The sequence below is a fragment of the Eulemur rufifrons genome, chromosome 4 (assembly GCF_041146395.1).
Source record: "Eulemur rufifrons isolate Redbay chromosome 4, OSU_ERuf_1, whole genome shotgun sequence".
NCBI lineage: Eukaryota > Metazoa > Chordata > Mammalia > Primates > Lemuridae > Eulemur > Eulemur rufifrons.
The window spans coordinates 71,703,426-71,726,936 of record NC_090986.1 but is presented as its reverse complement, the minus strand read 5'-3'; the positions used below and the strand labels follow the sequence as shown (position 1 = coordinate 71,726,936).

At 32.5% G+C, this 23,511-nt stretch overlaps 1 protein-coding gene across 4 annotated transcripts in view; it reads left to right on the top strand.

Moving 5' to 3' along the window:
• NBEA (neurobeachin) overlaps positions 1–23,511 on the top strand; it is a 563,351-nt gene that overhangs the window by 224,944 nt on the left and 314,896 nt on the right. For all 4 annotated transcript variants that reach the window (XM_069467350.1, XM_069467354.1, XM_069467352.1 and 1 more), the window contains one exon: positions 775–902. In XM_069467350.1, coding sequence (XP_069323451.1) covers positions 775–902 — 128 coding nt within the window. The remainder of the gene's footprint in view (positions 1–774; positions 903–23,511) is intronic.

The window sequence follows — 23,511 nt, the reverse complement described above, 5'->3', positions numbered from 1 at the left end:
CAGGATTAGCTAGGTAGCATATGAATAGAGCCAGGATTCCAGTCCAAGCAGTCTTACTCCAAAGCTCTTACATCTAAAGATATAGATCTGTTATCAAATTATTCATTTGCCTGAGTAGAAATATCTTCTTCAGTCATTTTTTTTTCTTTTACACATACCGTTCAGAGTATTTCCAAGAATGTCAAACAGTGCTTATGTAAGGCCATTAACTTAAAATTCAACCTTGAACCATGTAAATAATAACACAACTATTGGTAAAGGAAAGTAAATGCACTCATGAAATGGAAAATGCCTACTTTGGCAAAGCATTCAACCATATTACATGAATCCCAGCTGCGAGGACCTTACTAGTCCAACTTTTCAGGGAATACCTCCTTCAAAGCAAGAATTAAAGTCTTTGTAACTGGTATAGTTACTCACATAGTAAGTGTTCAAACTCACTTTCTTTGATAAATAGATGGATAGACAGAGAAAGCATACAGGAACTCATTTTCCTGTGCTCCTAGAGCTTTGGACGGTCTTTGACCCTTTCAGGCAGCAGAACCCTGATTCCTTGTCACAGTATAGTCATTCTAATTTAGCCATAATCTTTTGAGTATCCGTAGGACTATATGTGAAACTGTACAGGGTATCCCTTCTATATGAAGCTTGTTATTTATTCCATGGGCTAGAATTGGACTTTTCTAATATTGAAGATTTTAATTTAGAAATAAAGTTTATTCAACATTTTATATTGAATTATATTTATTAGTCTTTATGTCTTAATTTCAACAGCATCACTGCAAAACTTGAAAGAGCTTTAGAAAAAGTTGCTCCTCTTCTTCGTGAAATTTTTGTAGACTTTGCCCCATTCCTATCTCGTACACTTCTTGGCAGTCATGGACAAGAGCTATTGATAGAAGGTATGATTTCTCTCTCTATTCTAATTATTTTAGTTTCCTATAATGTATGTGTTAACCGTGGCATAATTTGTGCTTCTGGAGGAATATAAAGAATGTAAAGACATTGCTTCCACAAATTCTAAGAAGTTACTCAATATATGCTTTCTCATTTCTAATTTTTTTAAAAAATAACATATTTGCATAGTCAATGCCAATAAGAGAACTTTGAAAATGAAGAACATTGAAAAAGTATCGGAATGGGAGCCACTGGCTCTTTAATCCCAGTCTGTCAGGCTGCTGTATGTCCTCTCATTAGGATAGTATGTTTGCTAAGCAACGATCCCTAAAATTTTCTTCTATCTGAGAACAATGCTTCTTTAAGTTACTTTGTATTCACATAACATCTGTAATGTAAGAATCTTAACTGATAAGACATTAAAAATCTGAAGAAATACTCAATTGGGAATTGAAGAAGCTGTTATCTTCTCACCAGCAGCTTAACTAGAGTAAGAAGGCAAAGAAGATAAATTCACTGTGGTAAAGATTTAATTTATAAACTTGCAATAGGAGAGTGGTTTTGAAAAATATGGTTAACAGAAGTCTTATTTCTTTGTAAAAAGTTTTGTCTTATGAATAGTTCTAAGCTTTAGAAAAGAGTAATCAATATTAAGATGATCCTGTAGGTGAATAATGGCTTTAGGTGCCACTTCAAGTAGTGCTTGGATTTAGCTGCCTTGTATATTTTTTTCGCTTTTCACATCCTGTCTACTGTAGAAGCAAGGAAGTTTTCCTGTACCTGTTCTGTCATTGTTCCAACTGCTTCTACACATTGTTTCTATTGGAAAGACAGTTAATAGTTAATTCAGTCTCTGGAGCCAACAGCATTTGAATCCTACTTCTACTACTTCTTAGCTCTGTGGCCTTTGTGAATTACTTAGCCACTTTGTATCTTCGTTTCCTTTTTATAAATGTGGTCAATGATAGCACTCCAGGGTTGTTATGAGGATTAAATTACACAATACATAATAAGCTTAGAACAATGGCACATAGTGGGCTACTGATTTTTTCAAAAATACTGAGTTCCTGCTCTGGGCTAAATACTATTAGGTACTTGAGATAGATTAGTGAATATCAGACAAAGATCCCTGCCTTTGTGGAGTTTATATTCTAACTAGGATAGACAATAAATAAGCATTAAACCAAATGAACAATTAAATTATATAACATGTTCGAAGATATTAATAATATGTAAAAGGATAACTACTATAACAGGAGATTATAGATTGGCAGGGTTAGGTTGTAGTTTTAAAGAATGTGTTCAATTTTAAATAAGCCTCATAGTAAATGTTACATTTGTGCAAAGATTTACAGGAGGTGACATACAACTTACTTGTAGAAGAATGTTCTAGGCAGAGAGAATAGTCAGTGCATTGACCATAAAACGGGGTAGATGGACATTTTTGGCTTGATCAAAGAACAGAAAAAATGCCAGTGTCATGTGAACCAAAAGGAGAGTGGCTGGATATTAAGCCAAGAGAGGTAATGAGGTCTTTGGCTTTAACTAGTGTGGTATGGGGGGCTGTTGCAGTTTTGAGAAGAATAGGGATGTCACTTTGGATGCTACCATTGTCATTGTCATAATAATGATGATTATTATTGTTACTCTACCTTCAAAGTAAAATAGAAAATGTTTCAAAGAACAGGCCTCAGAGAAGAATCATGCTAATTTAAAGCAGCCCCAAAATGAACATAAAAGTTTTTAGAAACTTAAAAACTATTCCTTGGCCACAGATTGTGTCTATAATTTAAATAGATTCATTCTAGATGTGTAGAGTTGATTGTACAAAATTATGTATTTATTGATTTATTCAAAAATAAATATTTTCCTCCTTAGTTCCAGGATTTAAAAGACATGATCATTACCTTTTAGGAGCTAGTGGGCAGACGTAAAACCCAATAATTAAAATGCAATATGATACATGCTGTAATGAAAGTATATACAAGGTACAGTGGGAAGTGAAACTAGGAGGCTTACCGATCACTTTGCAGGGCACATGCCCTCCTGTCTGGATCAGTAAGATAGTTGTGTATAATATACCTGGCCTTACCCTACCAGCTCCTAAAGCCTTTCTGTCACTTTTACAAGGACATAACATTTTTGAAAGGATAGTGTGTTCCCTTCCTCTACTTAACTGCTGTAACAGCTCAACTCAGTCTTCTGAATTCCAGACATATTTTGAGCTACCTAACATGAACATCTCCAGCTGGATATTCCATTGATACCTCAGCCTTAGTTTATCTAAAATTTACTCGTCTTTTCTATGAAATTGTCTTTCCTGCTAAATTTATTTATTTTGTTGCTAATGTTTTGTTATTAACATTACTATTAGTGTAAACATTTGAGATAAAAATATGATTTTTCTTTAAATCTCTTCTCCCTCAAATTTGATACTTACAATTACTTGGTGAGAATTGATTATTTCTGAAAACAATATTAATTTGGAGCCCCATTTTCTAAATATTAACATTACAAATGTTATTTCTAGCCATATTTAAGATCCTTCCAAGGTAGCATAAATATTGTGCTAGCTAAAAGTGGAAGTATCATAGTTATGGATTCCAAAAGGTACTATGTTATCAGTTGGTTCTTTTTGACTTGCTTGTTTTTTTTTTTTAAATTCTTTTTATTTCCTTAGAATTATACTGAGGAGAAAGAATGCTGGTTATTTTTAGTTTTATTTACATACTTTTCTGTAATATGTGTTATTTTTATAATAAAAAATTTGTAAACATGATTGAAAAAACAAATCTTAAATGTTTCCTCATTCCCTAGAAAATAAAAGCCTTTTACTTTCTCTGTATTTCTTTTCCTAAAATGATTTGACAGATTTATAGAAATTTATAAATACTGATCAAAGACATACTAAAATGGAATAAAGAATAAAGTTAGCAATGTAATGTTAGTAATGGGTCGTGTACTGTTACTAAAACTAAGTCACACATTCTGCACAAATATTCTAGCAGTCTTAGCAAAGGCAGAATTATGCTTAGTTATAAGAATCACATTACTGATTCCTAAATGACAGTTTACTACAATTTTAGGTTCTAAGGAATTATTCCCAAGTAACTTTTTAACTGCTCTTTGTTGGCCAGTCAGGACCACCTGTGTGTAGTTGCTTTCCAGAATTTTCCATAGTCACAAACCCAGACTGTTTCTTACGATTTCTTCTCATCAGTGCAGAGAGAGAGTAGGAGAAATGGCTGTTAATTGAGAGGTATTTTTCTTGGATTTCTCTAAGTTTACATCAAATATTGTAACTTGAGTGGAAAGAGCTTTGAGAATTTGTCTCTATCGATATCAGTGCATCCAGGTGAACTCAGATTTTTTAAAGAATGACTATGTTAGAAATAAAATATTGAAACAAGTTAGATACAGAAATACATTTTGTGTTACCCTGGCAGAATCCAATTTTATCTTGTAACTTTTCAATATTCAAAGAATTTTAATGTATCCTATTTTTAAAGCCACATGGATGTAATATTCATGTCCTTCTTTGCCGATGTTGAATGACTTTTTTAAAAATAAAATAATGATAGAAAATGGTAGATTTGTATGTTTTGAGTTTTCTTTTTTAATGCTATTACTTGACAAAATAAAAAGTTGACAACCCTAAGATATGGTGCTCTGAATTTTTGCTAGTCCATACAATCCAAAAATTGAGCAAGTATTGCTATATAACAGAACAACATTCAGTAATCCTCCACAATTTGGTCATAACCTTTCTTTCGACTTACTGTAGAAGACATTTCTTAAACATGTAAACAGGTTACACACTATCGCATCTCCTTGTTTTTGTACAATTCTTCCTTCTACATTGAATCATTTTTCTTTTGTCTCTCTCCCAAATTATACTCATCCTCTGAGTCATGAAAGCATGTTCCTTAAGCCAAATTAATGCCTTCTCTTCTGTGCTCCTGTGGCGTTTTATTATATAATATTAATAAAATTATTTTTCACTTATGGTAAATAGGAAATATTATTTATATTGCCATTGCCTAGACTAGATTCTGGTACATAAAATATTCTGTAATTTTTCCCTTGTACTTGAATAGAACATTATTTTTGTTACTAGTTTTTAGTAGAGGTAAATTTTGAAAATAAGGGAAGATTGATAAAATGTTGGTGAGAATTCCCAGTATTTACAATTATCCATATCCATGAGTTTGCTACAATACTCCTCCAGGGTCCATTCTTGCTCTCTATCCCGACCTATAGAAATGCATGTCCTTTCAGCTTCTCATTCTTGAGCATGTACTCTTATTCATCATTTCTTTTTTCCTCTCCCTCTATTTCTCTTCTTTTGCCAATTTAATATGCTTTTCCTCTCCTCTGAGAAGAAAAACTATCAGACTATTGTGAAGAACCTAGGACATTTACATGATGAAAATATCTTTACCCTAGGTATTGAATATTTTTGTTTAAGAAATAGTGCTTATGACAGATAGATATCACTGCCTTTTACTTTATCGTATATATGTATATGGTAGCAACAAAACTGAATTTAGGTAACTGAAGAGAACTTAATGTCTTACAAAATGAAAAGGAAATAACTCTTAATTTCAGGTAATCACAAAATATATTTGAATTGCATCTTTATTTGATGTTTTATATTGAGTTTTTCTTGATGCACACATGTATTTGTGTTTAAGTTTTTTCTTATGGAATAATCACTGGTACTTTTTATTATCTATATCCTTTAAAATACAAGCTAAATTAAGGTCCTTTTACTTTCTTAATTTGTCTATCACTTATTAGTCAGCTTGTGTTAAATTTATGATTGTATGATTTTAGAACAATGTAGTTCAGGTCTTTTAAGATCATTCATCAATAGTATCTATTTTTAGGTATTTTTTGGTGTGTGTTTTTCTTAGCAATAATTAAGGATTTTTGAAGACAGCAGTTATTTGAAGCTTACTGAACTTTCTCTAAGAAAATTCTATTTTTCAATTTACAAACTAATATATAAAAATTACTAAGAGTGCGAATGTAGGAAAGTATCAAAACTTAACCAGCCAAAGATGACAAAACAACCTGTGGTCCAAAATTGTTAGATTTATTTGGCTTGCTCCATTTGGCAATGGAGAATGCCCTCCAAAGAAACTCGAGGACTTCTCTGAAAGGGAGTTGAGAAGAGCATATTTTAGAGTTTGGATTTAAGGAAGCAGGGCCAGTTGTGGATTGGGGGCTGAGTATCAGGAAGTGGATTAGATACTGATCCTTTTTCTTCAGGAGTCCTTAGGTCTACAGTGGGCCAAAGTTATTAGTAATGAAGCAGCAGCAGTCCCCCAAGTTCATCATAAGAGAGGATGTTTAAGGATGTTTGCGTGTGTGTGTATTTTTGCTAGCAGAGTGGACTGGAAGTAAAATATGGTTAGACTTCAGTCAGCCTGGAAGTGGGAGAGGAGAGTCACTAACCCAGGATACTCTTATGACAATCAAGGCAACTTCATAGCTGCGAAGCTGTCTTTGCTTCTCTCTGTGTATATATTCAGGTTCTCTCTTCTCTCCCAGGTTGGGTTTCCTTCCTTAGTCATCAGAACATGGCCCAGCATAGCACACCACTTTGCCAGCCTGAATCTGAGTGTGTTTTTAATGTAAATATCTTTCATCATCTGGCTGTCAAGAGAGAATCTGAATAGCTCAGCCAGGACTATGATTTAGGAACTATATATAAGTTGAAACATTTTAGAAGGAGATACTAGCTGTGCAGGAAATTTCAATTTCACTAAAATGTCTACTGTACTTTTAGTGGCATTAATACATATTTTATTAAAACCACATAATACTCAAGAATATTTATAGTTTTTAGGAATAGCAGTTTTTGAAAGTATATAAATATAGCATGAAATTTCCACCTCCACTGAAATAAGATATCACTGAAATGTTACTATAAAAGGAATGAGCCTAGTCAAGAAGCCCCATATTACTCATGGATGAGTCATAGCAGCAGTATGGACATATAATTAGAAAAACTTGAATATTTGTATTTTATTCAAAAATTATAGATTAAAATGTCCTTCAATTTGAAAGGAGAGGATTCTAGACAGTAACTTAAAGCCTACGAAAATATAAATTTCTCCAGTAAACATATGGACAAGTATGAAAACTATTTTATTATTATTTTGGTTCCACTATTCTTTTATAAGATTTAAAAGCTAAAAATGTGAAGGAAAAAACTATGAATCTATGCTAATGGGTGTACCCTATATAAAAATATACTTTGTGACATCAGTAACATAAAAAGTGAAAGTGACTGAGCTGTAAAGGAGTAGAGTTTTTATATGTGATTGAAGTTAAGTTGTTCAGTTTAAAATGGATTGTTGTAACTTCAAGGTATTCTATGTAATCCACATGATAATCACAAAGGAAATATCTATAGAAAATACACAAAAGAGAAAGAGAAGGGACTCAAAGCACATTCCAATAAAATTTAACTAAACACAAAGGAAGGCATCAAAAGAAGAAAGGAGTGACAAAAATACAATAACACATACAGAAAACAGTAACAAAATGTCAACAAACAGTACATTCTTCCCAGTAATTTCTTAAAATGTAAATGTATTAAACTCCCCAATCAAAAGACATAGACTGTGGCTGAATGGATAAAAAATGTCCCGAACCAACTATATGCTGTCTCTAAGAGACTCATTTTAAATCTAAGGACACATACTTTTATAGGTTGGAAGTGAAAGGGTAGAAAAAGATTATATTCAAATGGTAACTAAAACAGCAGGGGTAGTTATACTAATATAAAACAAAATAAACTTTAAGTCAAAATTGTTATATGAGACAAAGGAAGACAATATATTATAAAGGATAAAAGGATCTATTCACTAAGAAAACACAGCAATTATAAATTTATATGTGTGTATATATATATATATATATATCAGATTTCATAAATATATAATATAATCAAATAGTGACAGAATTAAAGGGAGAAAAAGATTTACAATAATAGTAGGAGACATTCATATCCCAGTTTCAATAATGGATGAAACAACCAGACAGAAATTCAGTCAGGAAGTAGATAACTTGAACACTATAGACGAATTGGACCCGACAGACATATACAGAACACTTTACACAACAACAATAGAATTCACATTTTTCTCAAGTGCACATGGAACATCCTTCAGGATAAACCATATTTTAGTCCACAAAACAAGTCTTAATTCATTTAAAATGATTGAAATCTTACAAAGTATTTTTTAAATCAAAATGAAATGAAACTAGAAATCAATAGCAGAAGGAAATTTGGAAAATCCACAATTATGTGGAAATTAAACAACATACTCTAAATAACTAATGGTCAAGGAAGAAATCACAAGGGAAATTAGAAAATATTTTAAGGCAGATGAAAACTGAAACAGAACATACCAAAACTATGGGATGAGGGGAAAGCAATGAATGCTAAGAGGAAAATGTATAGCTATAAACACATTGTAAAAAGATCTCAAATCAACAACCTACATTTACGTCTTAGAGAACTAGAAAAAGAAACACAAAGTAAACCCAAAGATAACTGAAAAAAGGAAACAGTAAAGATTGGAGCAGAGATAAACAAAATATACAATAGAAAAACGATAGATAAAATCACTAAAAACCAAGAGTTGATTTCATTGAAAAGATAAAAAAAAAAATCAACAAAACTTTAGCTAGATTAAGAAAAAAAAGAGAGAAAATTCTAATAAATAAAATTAGAAATGAAAGAGGAGACATTAAAACTGATGCCACAGAAATAAAATTGATTGATTATAAGAGAATACTATGAACAATTGTACACCAGCAAATTGGATAATCTGTAGAAAGTGAATAACACACAGCCTACCCAAACTTAATCATGAAGAAACAAAACTTAAACAGATCTACAACAAGTAAGGATGTTCAATCAATAATCAAAATCAAACTCATTCAAAAAATTGAAGGGGAGAGAATACTTGCAAACTCATTATATGAGGCCAGCATTACCCTGATAATAAAATCAAACAAAGACTGTAAATAAATGTACAAAATCAATATCCCTTATGAATGTTAATACAGAAATTATCAACAAAATACTAGGAGACTGAATTCAGCCACATGTTAAGAGAATTATAAGCCATAACCAAGTGAAATGTATTCCTGGAATGTAAGGATAATTCAGTATATGAAAATTGATCAATGTAATACACTACATTAACAGAAGGAAGGGGGAAAAAACCCACATGATCATCTCAATTGATCAATTTTTATGTAGAAATAGTAAAACCATCCTAGAATTCATATGGAATCTCAAGGTACTTCGAATAACCAACACAGTCTTGAACAGAACAAAGCTGACGGGCTCACACTGCCTGATTGCAAAACTTACTACAGAGTTACAGTAATCAAAACAGTGTGGTACTGGCATAAAGACAGACATATTGACCAATAGAATAGAATCTCTAGCCCAGAAAACAAACAAACAACAACAAAAAAAAAACCCTCGCATATATGGTCAAATGATTTTCAACATGGCTTCTAAGACCATTCAGTGGGGAAAAGACAGTCTTACCAACAAATGGTGTTAAGAAAACTTAATGTCCACATGCAGAAGAATAGTTTGGGGCTCTTTCCTTACTCTCTATACAAAAATGAACTCAAAATGCATCAACGACCTAAAACTTTAAAACTCTTAGAACAAAACAAAGGATAAAAGCTTTATGACATTGTATTTGGCAATGATTTCTTGAGTATAAGACCAAAAGCACACAGAAAAAGCAAAAATAAATAAATTGTACTACAGCAAAATTTAAAATTTCTGTGTATTAAAGGGCACAATGAACAGAGTAAAAGGCAACCTTTGGGAAGGTGGAAAATATTTGCAAACCATGTATCTGTTAAAGGCTTAGTATCCACAATATATAAGAGCTCATACAATTCAACAACAAAACCCAATAAATAACTCAATTTAAAAATGATATAGTCAAAACCACGTCATCCCAGTAAGATGACTACTATTAAAAATATATGAAATAACAAATATTGGCAAGGATGTGGAGAAATTGTAAATCTTGCGCACTGTTAATGGGAATGTAAAATGGAGCAGCCAGCATAGAAAATAGTATGGCATTTCTTAAAAAAATTAAAACTAGAATTATCATATGATCCAGCAATTTCACTTCTGGGTGTATATCCAAAATAATTTAAAGTAAGGTTTCCAAGATATATTTATGACCTATGTTCATAGCAGCATTATTCAAAGTAGCCAAGAGTTGGAAGCAACCCAAGTGTCCATAAACAAGTAGGTTGATAAACAAAATATAGTATATACATACAAAATATTATTCAGTCTTAAAAAGAAATGAAATTCTGACACATGCTACCACACATGGATGTGCTCTTGAGGACATTATGCTAAGTGAAATAAGCAAGTCACAGAAACAAAAATACTGATAATTCCACTTAAGTGAGTTATCTAGAGTAGTCAAATTCATAGAAACAGAAAGTAGAATGGTATTTGCCAGTGGCTATGGATAGTGGAAAATGGGGAGTTGTTTAATGGGTATAGTGTTTCAGTTTTGCAAGATGAAAACTTTCTAGAGATTGCACAACAATGGGAACATACTTAACACTACGTGACTGTATACTTAAAAATGGTTAAGATGGTAATTTTTATGTTATGTGTATTTTACTACATATTTAATAAAAGTGAAAAGTTCACCCACAGACTGGAAAGATATTCTAACATTGATAATCAACAGTGGTTGCTATCTAGATTACACAAAAACCTCTTACCAATCAACAAGAAAAACACAATTTTTTAGAAAAATGGGCAAAAACAAAACTCGTAATTTTCAGATGGGGAAAATAGAAGTAGTCAGTAAAAAAAAAACTTTAGCCTTATTTGCAGTTACAATGTAAATGAATAATAAAGCCAAAGTGAAATAATTTCACTCCCATCCAATTTGTATAAAATTTATACTTAAAATTCATGTATGAGGAAGGGTGTAGAATCTTCTAGTGGGAGTGTAAATTGATACAATCACTTTGAGGAATAATTTTGCATTATCTTGTGAAGTTGAATTTGTAAATGAACACTAACTCAGCACTTTCACTCTTAGAAATATACCTCAGAGTAATTTTTGCATATGTATACAAACAAATATAAAATACTTATAACAATAGTGTTTTTCACCAAGGACATTCTGGAAACAACCTAAATGTATATTGACAGAAAATTAGATAATTAAATTATATGGTTATAATGTAATGCTATACAGTGGTGAAATAGAATTTCACAAAATTAATATTGACCAAAAAAGCTTAATCCATGGCTAAGGATGCCATATCTTGTTTAGGGATACATTCATAAGTGGTAAAAGTATAAAAATGTGAATAGAGATGATAATTTACAATAGTTCCCAAATCTGGGGAATGGTATCTGTGCCATAACTCTAAAATTTATACACAGGCATATTTCTTTTATTAATAATGTGCTTCGCTTATTGTACTTTGTAGATAATTGCATTAAGAAATTGGAAGTTTGTAGCAGCCCTGTATGTTGATGTTTCTGTGTTAGCATTTTTAAGCAACAAAGTCTTTTTTAATTAAGGTATGTACATGGCGTTTTTAAACATAATGCTATTATACACAATGGACTATGGTATAGTATAAACCTAACTTTATATGTACTGGGAAATCTGAAAATTTATGTGACTCGCTTTATTCCAGTGGTCTATAACTGAACCTACAATATGTCCAGTGTATGCCTATACTTCTTAAACTGGGAGTTGATATGGGTGTTGATCATTATCTTTTTATGGTCTATACCAGGTTTCAGCAAATTATGGCCTGGCAGCCAAATCTGGCAGCCACCTATTTTTTTAAATGAAGTTTTATTGGAATACAAGTAGGCCATCCTTTTATGTATTATCTAGATTGCTACAATGACATAGTTGATTGATTTCAACAGAGAACATGTAGCCCACACAAGTCTAAAATATTTACTCTCCGACCCCTAAAAAAAATTGCTGACCCTTGATCTATATTCTATACATTTCTATAAACCAGAAGTATTAATAAAAAAATAAAAGAATGGTATATTAAGATTGTCCGTTGATAGGCTTACACTTTTGATGAAGTTATAAAGTTATTTTATGGTCCAAGATGAATAAAATTGATGATTCCTGGTTATTTAGTCATGTACATTGTGTTGGAAATTAGTCTAGTCACGTGCAATTTTTGTTTCTCTTGCCAACCATAATATCATCACTTACATCCTATATTTTACTATATCTCTTCAATAGCTAGGTCCTTGTCTAATTTTCTGATTAGCTAAAAATGATAAAATAACATGATCTTATTTCTCCCATTTTTGGGGGGAAATGATTATAATAGTATATGTAAGAACTTTGCCTCTAGATAAAAGCATTTGGTTAATATTTGCACCAATTCTAACCAGAATCTTCAGGATCAATAGTCTTGTTATAAAGTTCTTAAACAATTAAAATTACATTATAAAAGCTTCAAAAATATTTAACTTATATAATTTTCTATAGTTTTTCTTTCTTACCGAAGCAAAAACAGATAAATAGGATTACATCAATCTAAAAAGCTTCTACACAGCAAAGGAAACAGCCAAAAGAGTGAAGAAATAACCTACGGAATGGGAGAACATATTTGCAAACTATACATCTGATAAGAGATTAATATTCAAAATATGTAAGGAACTCAACTCAATAGCATGAAACAAATAACCTCATTAAAAAATAAGCAGAGGATCTGAATAGACATTTCTCAAAAAAAGACATGCAGATGGTCCACAGGCTTATGAAAAAAATGTTCCACATTACTAATCATTAGAGAAATGCAAAATTGAACCACAATGAGATATCGCCTTACTCTTAGAATGATTGTTATCAAAAAGAGAAAAGCATTTTTGAGGATATGGAGAAAAGGGAACCTTTGCATACTATTGGCAGGAATGTAAATTATTGATAGTACAGCCATTATGGAAAATAACATGGAGGTTCCTCAAAAGATTAAAAATAGAACTCCCATTACTGGGTATATATCCAGTGGAAATGAAATCAGTATGTCAAAGAGATATTTGCATTCCCACGTTTATTGTAGCATTATTCACAGTAGCCAAGATAGGGAATGAATCTAAATATTCATTGCAGATGAATGAATAAAGAAAATGTAGTATATGTACACAATGGAATATTATTCAGTTATAAAGAAGAAGGAAATCCTTTCATTTTCAACAGTATGGATAAACCTGGAGGACATTGTGTTGAGTGAAATAAGCCAGGTACAGAAAGACAAATACTGCATGATCTCACTCAAATGGAATCTAAAAAAGTTGATCTCATAGAAGTAGAGTGTGGTATATTGCTTAGCAGGGACTGGGGTGGTTGGGTCAGTGAGAGTTGGTGAGATGATGGTCAAAGGATACAAAATTTCATTTAGATGAGAGGAATTCAAGAGATCTATTGTACAATGTGGTGACTATTTTTAACAATATACAGTTGACCCTTGAACAACTTGGAAGTTAAGGCTGTTGACCATCCATTGCAGTTGAAAATTCCATATAACTTGACTCCCCCAAATTTAACTACTAATAGCCTGCTGTTGACCAGAAGCCTTACTAATAATATAAACATTTCATTAACACATAATTTGTCTGTCATATGTATTATATACTCTATTCTTACAATAAAATAAGCTAGAGAATAGAAAATATTACTAAGAAAATCATAAGGGGAACTATATTTACTATTAAGTGAAAATGGGTCATGATAATGGTCTTCATCCTCATTATCTTCATGTTGAGTAGGCTGAAGAGGAACAGGAAGAAGAGAGAAGAGAGGTTGGTCTTTCTGTCTCAGGGTGACAGATGCAGATGAAAATCCATGTATAAGTGGACCCATGCAGGTCAAACCTGTGTTGTTCAAGGGTCACCTGTACTGTATTTTTGAAAAATGCTATAATAGTGAATGTACAGTGTTCTACACACAAAAATGGTAACTAGGTGAGGTAATGCATATGTTAAATAGCTAGATTTAGTCATTCCAAAGTGTATATATATTTTAAAATATCATGTTGTACATGATTAATACATGTAATTTTATCTGTCAATAAAAAATAAATAAAAGAAATACTCTACTTGACCTTCCAAACCTTATGTTGTTGTTTGGAGGTGGGGCCTAATGAGAGGTGTTTGGGTCATGAGGGCAGATCCTTCATAAATGGCTTGGTGCCATTCTTGAGAGAGTGAGTTCTCATTCTTAATTCCTGCAAGAAGTGGTTGTTGTAAAGACACTGGCACCTCCTCTCTCTCTCTCTCTCTCTCTCTCTTACTTCCTGTCTCACCATGTGACAGATGCACACGCTGGCTGGCCTTCCCCTTCTGCCATTAGGGGAGACAGCCTGAGTTTCTCACCAGAGCCACATGCTGATGCCATGCTTCTTTACAGCCTGCACAACCATGAATCTTTCTGTTTTTCCAGTAACCTTAAAATGTAAAAACTATTTTTAGCTTGTGTGCCATATGAAAATGGGAGGTGGGCCAGCTCTAGTGAATTGATTTTCAGACTGCAGGTTGTGACCCATTAGTGGTACAGTGTTATAGAGCAGAGGTCCCCAACCTTTTGGGCACCAGGGACTGTTTTCATGGAAGACAATTTTTCCACGGACTGCAGCAGGGTGCATGGTTTTGGGATGATTCAAGCGCATTACATTTTTTGTGCACTTTATTTCTATTATTATTACATTGTAATACATAACGAAATAATTATACAACTCACCATAGGTTGGGGACCCCTGTTACAGAGTGAAGTAAGCCCTGACCAATGTTTTTTAATGGCATGCCATGCCATAGCATAGCATAGATCAGAATGTCACAGTGAAAGGAAGTACTATTTAGTACTATTTAGTAAAACATTTGTTTCAGTTGTATGTAGTGGATCGTGGTGTAAAATATATTGCTGTAGATTATAATAAGAAAAGTTATTAAATCATTTATCTATTAGTTACCAACAAGGAAATCTGGTGTCAAGAAAGCCAAATGTCTTAGCTCAGGTGTACACAGCTAGTTTGTAAAGACTACACTAAAACCAGATGTTCTAATTTTCAGTCAAGAGCTTCTTTGACTTAATGAAAAAAAAAAAAAGATCCAGATTAAATAATTCTATAATGCTAATAAAATTGTCTAGCTCTGGGAGCTGAGGGTAAACCCTTATATTAAAATACTTGGAGATAAATGTAAGAACTAACTGGTTTATGACTAACATTCAGATTATCAGTAATATCCACCTAATTTGAGTTTAAAAGAACAATACAACTAAATAGAATGTATACAGGCAGACTTTTTCCTGGTCCTTGATCTATGCTGTCTAGATATGTTGTTCCTTGCTCTCTAGTTTCAGACTGTGAGGTCAGGCCCAGGGCATGTCATCTGTGACCATCAGTCTCCAGTCTGTCCCTCTCAGGTATCAAAACACAATTTTCCCCATTACAGATGCTCCTTAATTAGGCAGAGTTGCTACCACATAGGTAGACCCTGGAGCACAAGAGAAATAAGCTCTTAAGAATCAACTCTTGCTAAATAAGCCTGAGAAAAAGAAGCCGAGGGAATGGACATTTCCTAAGACACACACCTGGAGAAGTTGTCCATTTCCCCTGTCTGCTCCTCTGTGCTCATGTTGACCATCATGAGTGTGTCAGGTTGTTTTTTTAAAGGGAAATATTAATACATAAGAAAATATTTTCTAATTTTTAGATTATTTGGAATTTTTTAGTATTGATTTTATGTATGTGTGTATTAATTAACTTCTAGGGATATACATGTGATTATCTATACCTAAAATGTTCACTCTGCATTCAGTAGGATTATTCTAATTATACTAAGTTCAACCAAAGTATTCTTCTAATTAAGCATATTATTATTTTAACATTAAACTAGTTACTTAAAAAGATTATGAAGGTAATTTCAGCAGCAGTACAATGAATCATTTACACTAAAAAATATTCTCGTATTAAAAGTTTCCTATTTACATATTTGTTTTGTTATAGAAAGAATGCTTGGGGCTAGATATACTCCAAGGAGTAGAAGATGCTTATATTAATATAAAGAGATTCTATTTTATAAACTGAGTAAAATCATTTGTATTTGCCGATCATGGAAGTAAGTCAGTTTTCCCTAGAAATTAATACCTGAATATTACTCCAAGTTAAATATTTCCTGTTGGCATTTCTTAATTCTACCATTTTCTTATAATCACAATAGGACTTACTTTATTAACATCATTTAGCTTGCTTACCAAGTCAACATCCTGAAATGGTTCTGAGATAATAGTTGGTTTCCTTGCATTAAACTGATCAGTTTATCTGCCGGTAACCTACATTAGAATTCAAGCTTCTCTGCACATGGAACATATCTGTTTCATATTTGTGTCCTGGCACATAGTAAGTATACAATACTGTTTATAGAACTGAGTCACTGAATGCCTTTAATTCTTGGAAATGACTAGATCCTCTCTTTTTAACAGACATTTTTTTGGCCATTTGTTTGGTACCATTTGTAGATTTCCCAGTTCATACAATTTCAGAAGGTAACTAATATTTGTAGTAGATCAATGTCTTATCCTAAGAGAGGTTTGAATAAATAAAAGTGCTGTTTACTTTTAGTTTATAACTAGGCCTAATATTTTATGCTAGCAGTGTTTTCTTTTTTTAATTACAAAGCAACTCACATACTGACTTTTTTACTATGTCATTATTGGACCATATTCCACTGTATAATATATAATTTGACTCTAAGGTCTCACTCTGAGTTGTGGATATTTGTGAGTTGGGTATAAGATTTTCTGGTTAGGCAAAATAATCTTGTTAATTCAGTGACAGGTACATTTTGTGTATATAATATATGGCACATTATCCCAATAAATTATTCCTTGGGTTGAATTATATGTTTATAATAATTTCTGTGACTTTTGAGAATATCTTCAATGTTGTAAAATTGAAGGAACTTCCAAGAACCTATTTCATTCCTAAGAATGAGTAAAACTACACTGATTACTCATCTCTAATGTTTTGTTTTAAATAGAAGATTCAGTAAAGAAAATTCATTTTGGGTCAAATTTGAGAATTTATTGCTTTGAGCACAGATAAAGAGCTTTGTGAAGATCTAATTTGTTTTCTCAGGAAGGTTCACCTAGCTGACCTCTACTTGAGCCTACCTTAACCTAAAGCCTTTTTTTTTTTTTTTTCGCTGTTTATGCCGTGATTACAACAATAATTATCAAGTAATTTCCTTTTACTATTGTAATTTCCTTTTACTATTCTAATTATGTTTCTCAGTTTTCATCTTTGACTTCATGATGCATTATGAAAAGTGATACATAATATTTCCATTTTACATGGTATATTTAAGTATTTGAAAGAAAAAATACCAGTGTTTTTCTGAATACAAAAATAAAGAACTTAAAGATGTATATTATTATAAAAGCAACTTTAAATTTATTTAAATTTGAGATCTTAAAATTGTTAAATATATTCATTTGAGAATTAAAATAAATGAAAGTCAGAATTTAAGTATTTTGCTACTATACAAATTGTACATTTATATATATTATGTTTAAAAGGAGAATACCATATTTTATACAATATAAATTATTTTTAATATGAAGGCATTACTATAGACATTTTTATTTAAATGTAACTATCCATGTAATTGTATGACTATTTAACTTAGTATATTTTTCCCCACTTTTGATTATAGACAGTTCTTGAAATGATGTACATGGTTAAAATACATGTATCATTCTTAGTAATTATTTTGAACCAGAGTCTGTCTTAACCAATGTCAAAATTTGAACCAGACATAGGTTAGTAGTTTTAGAATTTAATTAAGGCTTTTGAAATTTCAAGGAGCTCAGGGAGCAAAGAAGAGAGTTGATGCAGAGGAGTGATATAGGAATAACAATTGCTTCTATAATTAAATTTAACCCAAAGAGAATATCAAGATCCAGATGATTTATGATAGTGAAAATGTCTCCTATTTCCCTTATTTCATCCTTATTCATTGCTGTTGTGATTAAATCAGGAAGTCAAGAAAAGGGCAAGACACTCAGGTCAATCACCTTCTGTAATGGAAACTTGAGCTATACTATGGATAAAAGTATCTCATGCAAACCTCAAAAATAATTTTTATGATTTTTTTGGAGGTTTAGTGCTTTACTGTAATTCCTTTTTTAGCACAATATTCTCTAGATTCTTTCATAAATATATATTTACATTCCTTATCGCTGTAACTAGGCTCTCAGCTCCTTAAACCCAAAGACTGTGTCATTTCTGAATTTCTCATAGATCCTTACTCAGTTCAAGACCTAGAGCAGTGGCGTGATTATAGTTACTTAAATAAATTATTTAAATGAAAATGTCTCAAGAGATAGCCAACCCAAAACTTAACTAATAGCCTGTAATTTGGAAATTGTAATCCGTATTTAGTATATGTAAATGAAAAAATAATATTTCAGTGGGCTGCAAACAGAAGTGAAAGTCACATGGAGCCAAGAGCGACATTGAACATCAAGAATTTGCCATATTTCCTCTGATAAGATATGTTTGATAAGATAGCACAAACATGTGGTTTCTAAGGCATAAGTAACAAAAGAGTAAACTTGGGAGACTGTTTCACAGTTAATGGGTTGATAATATTGCTAATAATACCATTAGGGTATTTTCTTCAGCTCAGCTCATATTACAGTCAGATCACTAGTAAAATTCTATGTGGAACCATCACCATAGATTCATTTTTTATTGCAATCTATCACTCTGTAGAAGAATTTTCCATGAATGTTATGAACTTTAGCCCTGCAATTATGCAAAAAATTCTCAGCAGAAGCAAAACTTTATATTAAAAAGAAAAAAATATTCACAGTCAATAGGATTCCTAGGCTATATCAATACAATTACAATTTAAAAGCATTTAGTGAGCCATCTTCATATGGAAATGGATTTTTAGTTCTTCTAAACATAGGAGGTTTCCATGGGAAAGGTGTAATATCAAATTACTTTGAAATTGAAATTAATAATATTAATTTCTTTATCTTTCAGAATATCTCAGATAAGATACTACCACTTATTTCTGACTTTTAAAAAGCTAAATCATATTTCTTTTAATAAATACCTGAAATTCCTTGTTCATATCTTAGAAGTAGATGTATTTTGCATGTAGATATTTGGGTATTTAACAAAGGTAATGGGTGCATATATGTATATTTCACAGCATCTCCATGGGAGGCTGGGAGAGCATGTTAGTAAAATACATTAACATGCCTACAGTAATACATATGATATTCACACTAAATGGAATAAATATTATGAATAGCATGACATAATTTAGCTGAAATGTTGCTGATAATTAAGTTTGTGACAATCTTATACAGAAGCTTTCAGCTTTCAGCTTTCAGCAATTTTTATATTTTGGAATTATAAAGGATCATGAACGTACATCTAAAATAATTTCCCCTCAAGTTTTTTTTTAAATCTTTAGACATATTTTTGTGGACGTGTGTGCATATATTTGTAGTTTCTTTCTCTCCTTCTCTTACACTTACATGCCTGCATCCATGTGCATGCACACACCCACACGCATACACATACACATCTTGGGACAAGTAAATAGTTTCATTGGAAAGCAGCCAAGCCCATTTGTTTATGTATTATCTATGGTTGCTTTTGCACTACATGGCAGAGTTTAGTGGTTGTGACAGAAACTTATGGCCACCAAAGTCTGAAGTATTTACTATTTGGCTTTCACAGGAAAAGTTTGCTGACACCTGATATATATGATATGTCTAGGGGCTTAAGTTTTGTTCCTATGCTAAAGACACAGGAACCATAAGTTTGTGATAACTTAGTTTTTAGTGAACTAAAGAAATCAATGAAGTAATGAATTCTCACTGTCCATACAGGATTTTGAGGGCTTTTTATTTTTTAGTTAAAATTTATAATCTGAACATGAAAGTAAGTTGTACTGGTTTAATTGCACTTAAGTAAGCCTTTTTTGGTCAATAAACTTAGTGTTATTTTAGTTTCTTTCATATTCACTTGGTTCCATCTGTAATGGTTTTAAATTAAAGTAAAATATCTGAAAAAACATGTAGGCAAATTTTGAAATGTCTAATCAAAATAGAAGCTAATACTGCCTGTATACATATTGTTACTAGTTTTAGCAATAATAATGAAAATGCAGGACATTATTGTTTTTTCAAAGAATGTTTTATGTTGAATTTTTGTTTGTTTTGGTTTTCTTGGTTTTAAATGAGAAAGCCACAGTAATTGCTTGCTGTGCTGATTTTTTTAAGGTTTGGCTCTTAGTACGTTCAGATGACTTAAATGGTAACATTGAAAGTAATATTTTACAGAGAGAATATCACAGTGATGGAATAGGAAAATAAATTCATGTTTCAGATTTTTAAAAAAGTAAAAGAATAATGAAAACTATAGGAAATGTCTATTGTGCAGATAAATATGTATAAGCATTGCAGAGGTCTATAAGACACTCTTTATAGTGATACCCTCTGTCTTAGAATGTCTCACAACACCATGTGAAAATCTCATGTAAGGACAGAATTTCAAAGAATTGCCAGCTATACACCACTGAAACTAAGGCAAATGAAGCATACTGGACATGCAAAATCCCTTTCCAAGTCTATAGTTTCTCAACATATGTTATTAAAATGAAGTTAATTCAGTGCCATTAATCTCCAATAATTTGGGGATTTTAAAAAATTAAAACTCATTAGAAAGTTAAACACTAATTAGTCCTGGGCCTGTTTGATTTTTAAAATTCAGATTGTTATTATAGTCCTGTCTATTTGATGGAAAATAAATTAGTGTATTTTATTGTGAGGAGAAAGAAAAATTAGATCTTAAAACTGTACTGGTAATATTAGTACTGGCAGTCAGCTAGAGGTACTCTTGTAAGAGCTCCACAATTATATTTTCTTCAACACCATGTTATCTGTGTGACTTACTTATATCTAGTTTGTCTGAGTTACAGCATATTATACCTACAGAACAACCAACTAACCCTAAAGCTCAAAATTAAACATTTTTGCTTATATTCCTAATCTTGTCCAGAATAGAACTCATCACTTTCTTCTTTCTGCAAACCTGCTACTTCATTTTCCTTTTATCAGTTAAAGATACCATCATTCACACTGTGGTCCTTTACCCTGCCATTTAATCTCATATTCAGTTGTCTAAATTTGAGTTTAATAAGTCTCACTCCAAAATGTCTTTCAAATATCTCTGCTTGCATTGCCACTGTCTTCAGCTTAGGTTTTCACTAGTGCGACTAGACTTTGTATTAATAGTTATTGGTTTCTTCCTATACTGCTGACAGAAAGTGGTCTTTCCAAAGTAGATATGATTCTGTCTGCTGAAAATCCTTCAGTGGCTCCCTGTTGATGAGAGGAAGAGTACGCCATGTATGGCTCTACTTCCTGCCTACCTCTCTGTCTTCATTTCCAGTCACTTCCTTCCATTCTTCACACTCTGCAACATAACATTCCAACTCCAGTTTGCCGACTATTTCATGCTTATTTATGCATTAAACATTTCTCTGGTGCCTGGGATGGCCTTCCCTTCTTTCCCTTTTTTGCCTAGATAGGCTCAGCAGCATCTAACTCAAAAATGTCCCATTCCCCATAACTACTGCTCCTAGGCACAGTTGCTTACTACCCTTCCATGCTCTCACACTTTGCATTTTCTGTGAACCCCCTGGGATTCTCTAGCATAATTATTTGCTTACATAATCTGTCCCACTTGTCTCACTTCTTTGAAAACTTTGTACCTACGGTGGTATCTGGCACATTAGACACTATGCTCAGTAAATGCTTTTTGAATGAATTGGGGCTCATGGCTGGGTGCATTGGCTCACACCTGTAATCCTAGCACTCTGGGAGGCCAAGGTGGGAGAAGCACTTGAGGCTGGGAGTTCAAGATTAGCCTGAATGAGAGCAAGAGTTCCTCTCTACGAAAAAAAGAAAAATTAGCCAGGCATCATGGCGTGCATATGTAGTCCTAGCTACTCAGGAGGCTGAGGCAGGACAATCACTTGAACCCAGGAGTTTGAGGGTGCAGTGAGCTATGATGATGCCACTGCATTTCGGCCTGGGTGACAGAGGGAGACCCTGTCTCAAAAAAAAAAAAAAAAAAAAAATCAACAACAACAAAAAAACCAGCATCACTGTACCTTTCAGTAGTCTTTTGTATTAAAGAAAGATAACTTTGTCCCAAAGGCCAAGCTTCTAACTTGACATTCATTTCAGTGGTTTCTAATCCAGTTTATTCTTTGTTGGAATTTTTTTTAAGTGGGGATGGTGTGGAGTTCTGACAGTAGAAACTGACTTCCTACCCCTAGTAAGTGGGAACTCAAAAGACATGTCAGGATTTGGGATAATCTTTACTAATCTGTAGCCATTTTGTTTATTGCCTGGACCTGGACCACTTCAAATTTGCCCAGCTAATTAATCTTCTCAAGTACTCGTATCTTAGCCACTCGGTTAGCTGCCTTCATCTTTCAACACTAAGTTCATAATGTGTTTGAAGCTCTTCTTGGACAGTTTTCCTCACTGTTAGAGTGCCTGCCATATATGCAAACCTCCTTCCTCGCTGGCTGTCACATACTTTCTACATTCCAGGTGTTCATATACTGGTAAGCAAGTATGTTTTGCAGTATTGAATCAGTATTTCTGCTCAGAATGTTTATTCCAGTGGATTTATATTTTATGGTGAAAATGCTCTGTTAATACTCCTAACTAAATTTTTGTTGGGGAGGCACATATGTACAGTTTCTTTGGAGGCTACTTCTTAATTGACAAGGTACATACTGTCATTATAGAACAGATATGCCATAACCAGGCCTTAGTATCATTTCCCCCATTGTATAACTTGCTCAAAATTTTTCTTCTTGACTTTCAAAACCATTTATATTTCCTCTAATCTTTATCTATATTTGAATTTTACTTAGCCCTCCACTTCCACTTTCAAACACCTTCTATACTATAGTCATCTGTCCCCCAAGCTATAAAAATCTTTTCAGGTTTTTTTTTTTTTTTTTTTTTTTTGGTTCTCTGTTCCCTCTGGACTTTTTGCTTAAGTTATTGCTTTTTGTCCCCACGTCTGACCAACATATGCTACATCAACAAGGAAATTGCCAAAATCATTCAAGTTGGAATTAACCATCATGACCTTTCCCATAATCGTATATTGCCATTCTATTAATGTTGAGTCACTTATGTAGCTCTGCAACCAACATAAAATGGGCTTTTGAGTTAGACGACTTGAATTCAGGTCCCACATCTACCACTTACTGAGTGACACACCTTTGGCTAACCGCCGAATGTCTTAATTTCTTGTCTGTTATAAGGTAATAATAACTAGTTCAAAGAGCTATTAAGAGAAAATGAGACAGCATATATAAAAGTTATTTGTAAATTATAAAGCTCTATAAATGTTAGATAATCTTAGATTTGAATTAAAATATAGGCACTTGTAAAAGTATGGGTAATAATGTCTTATTTATTATCA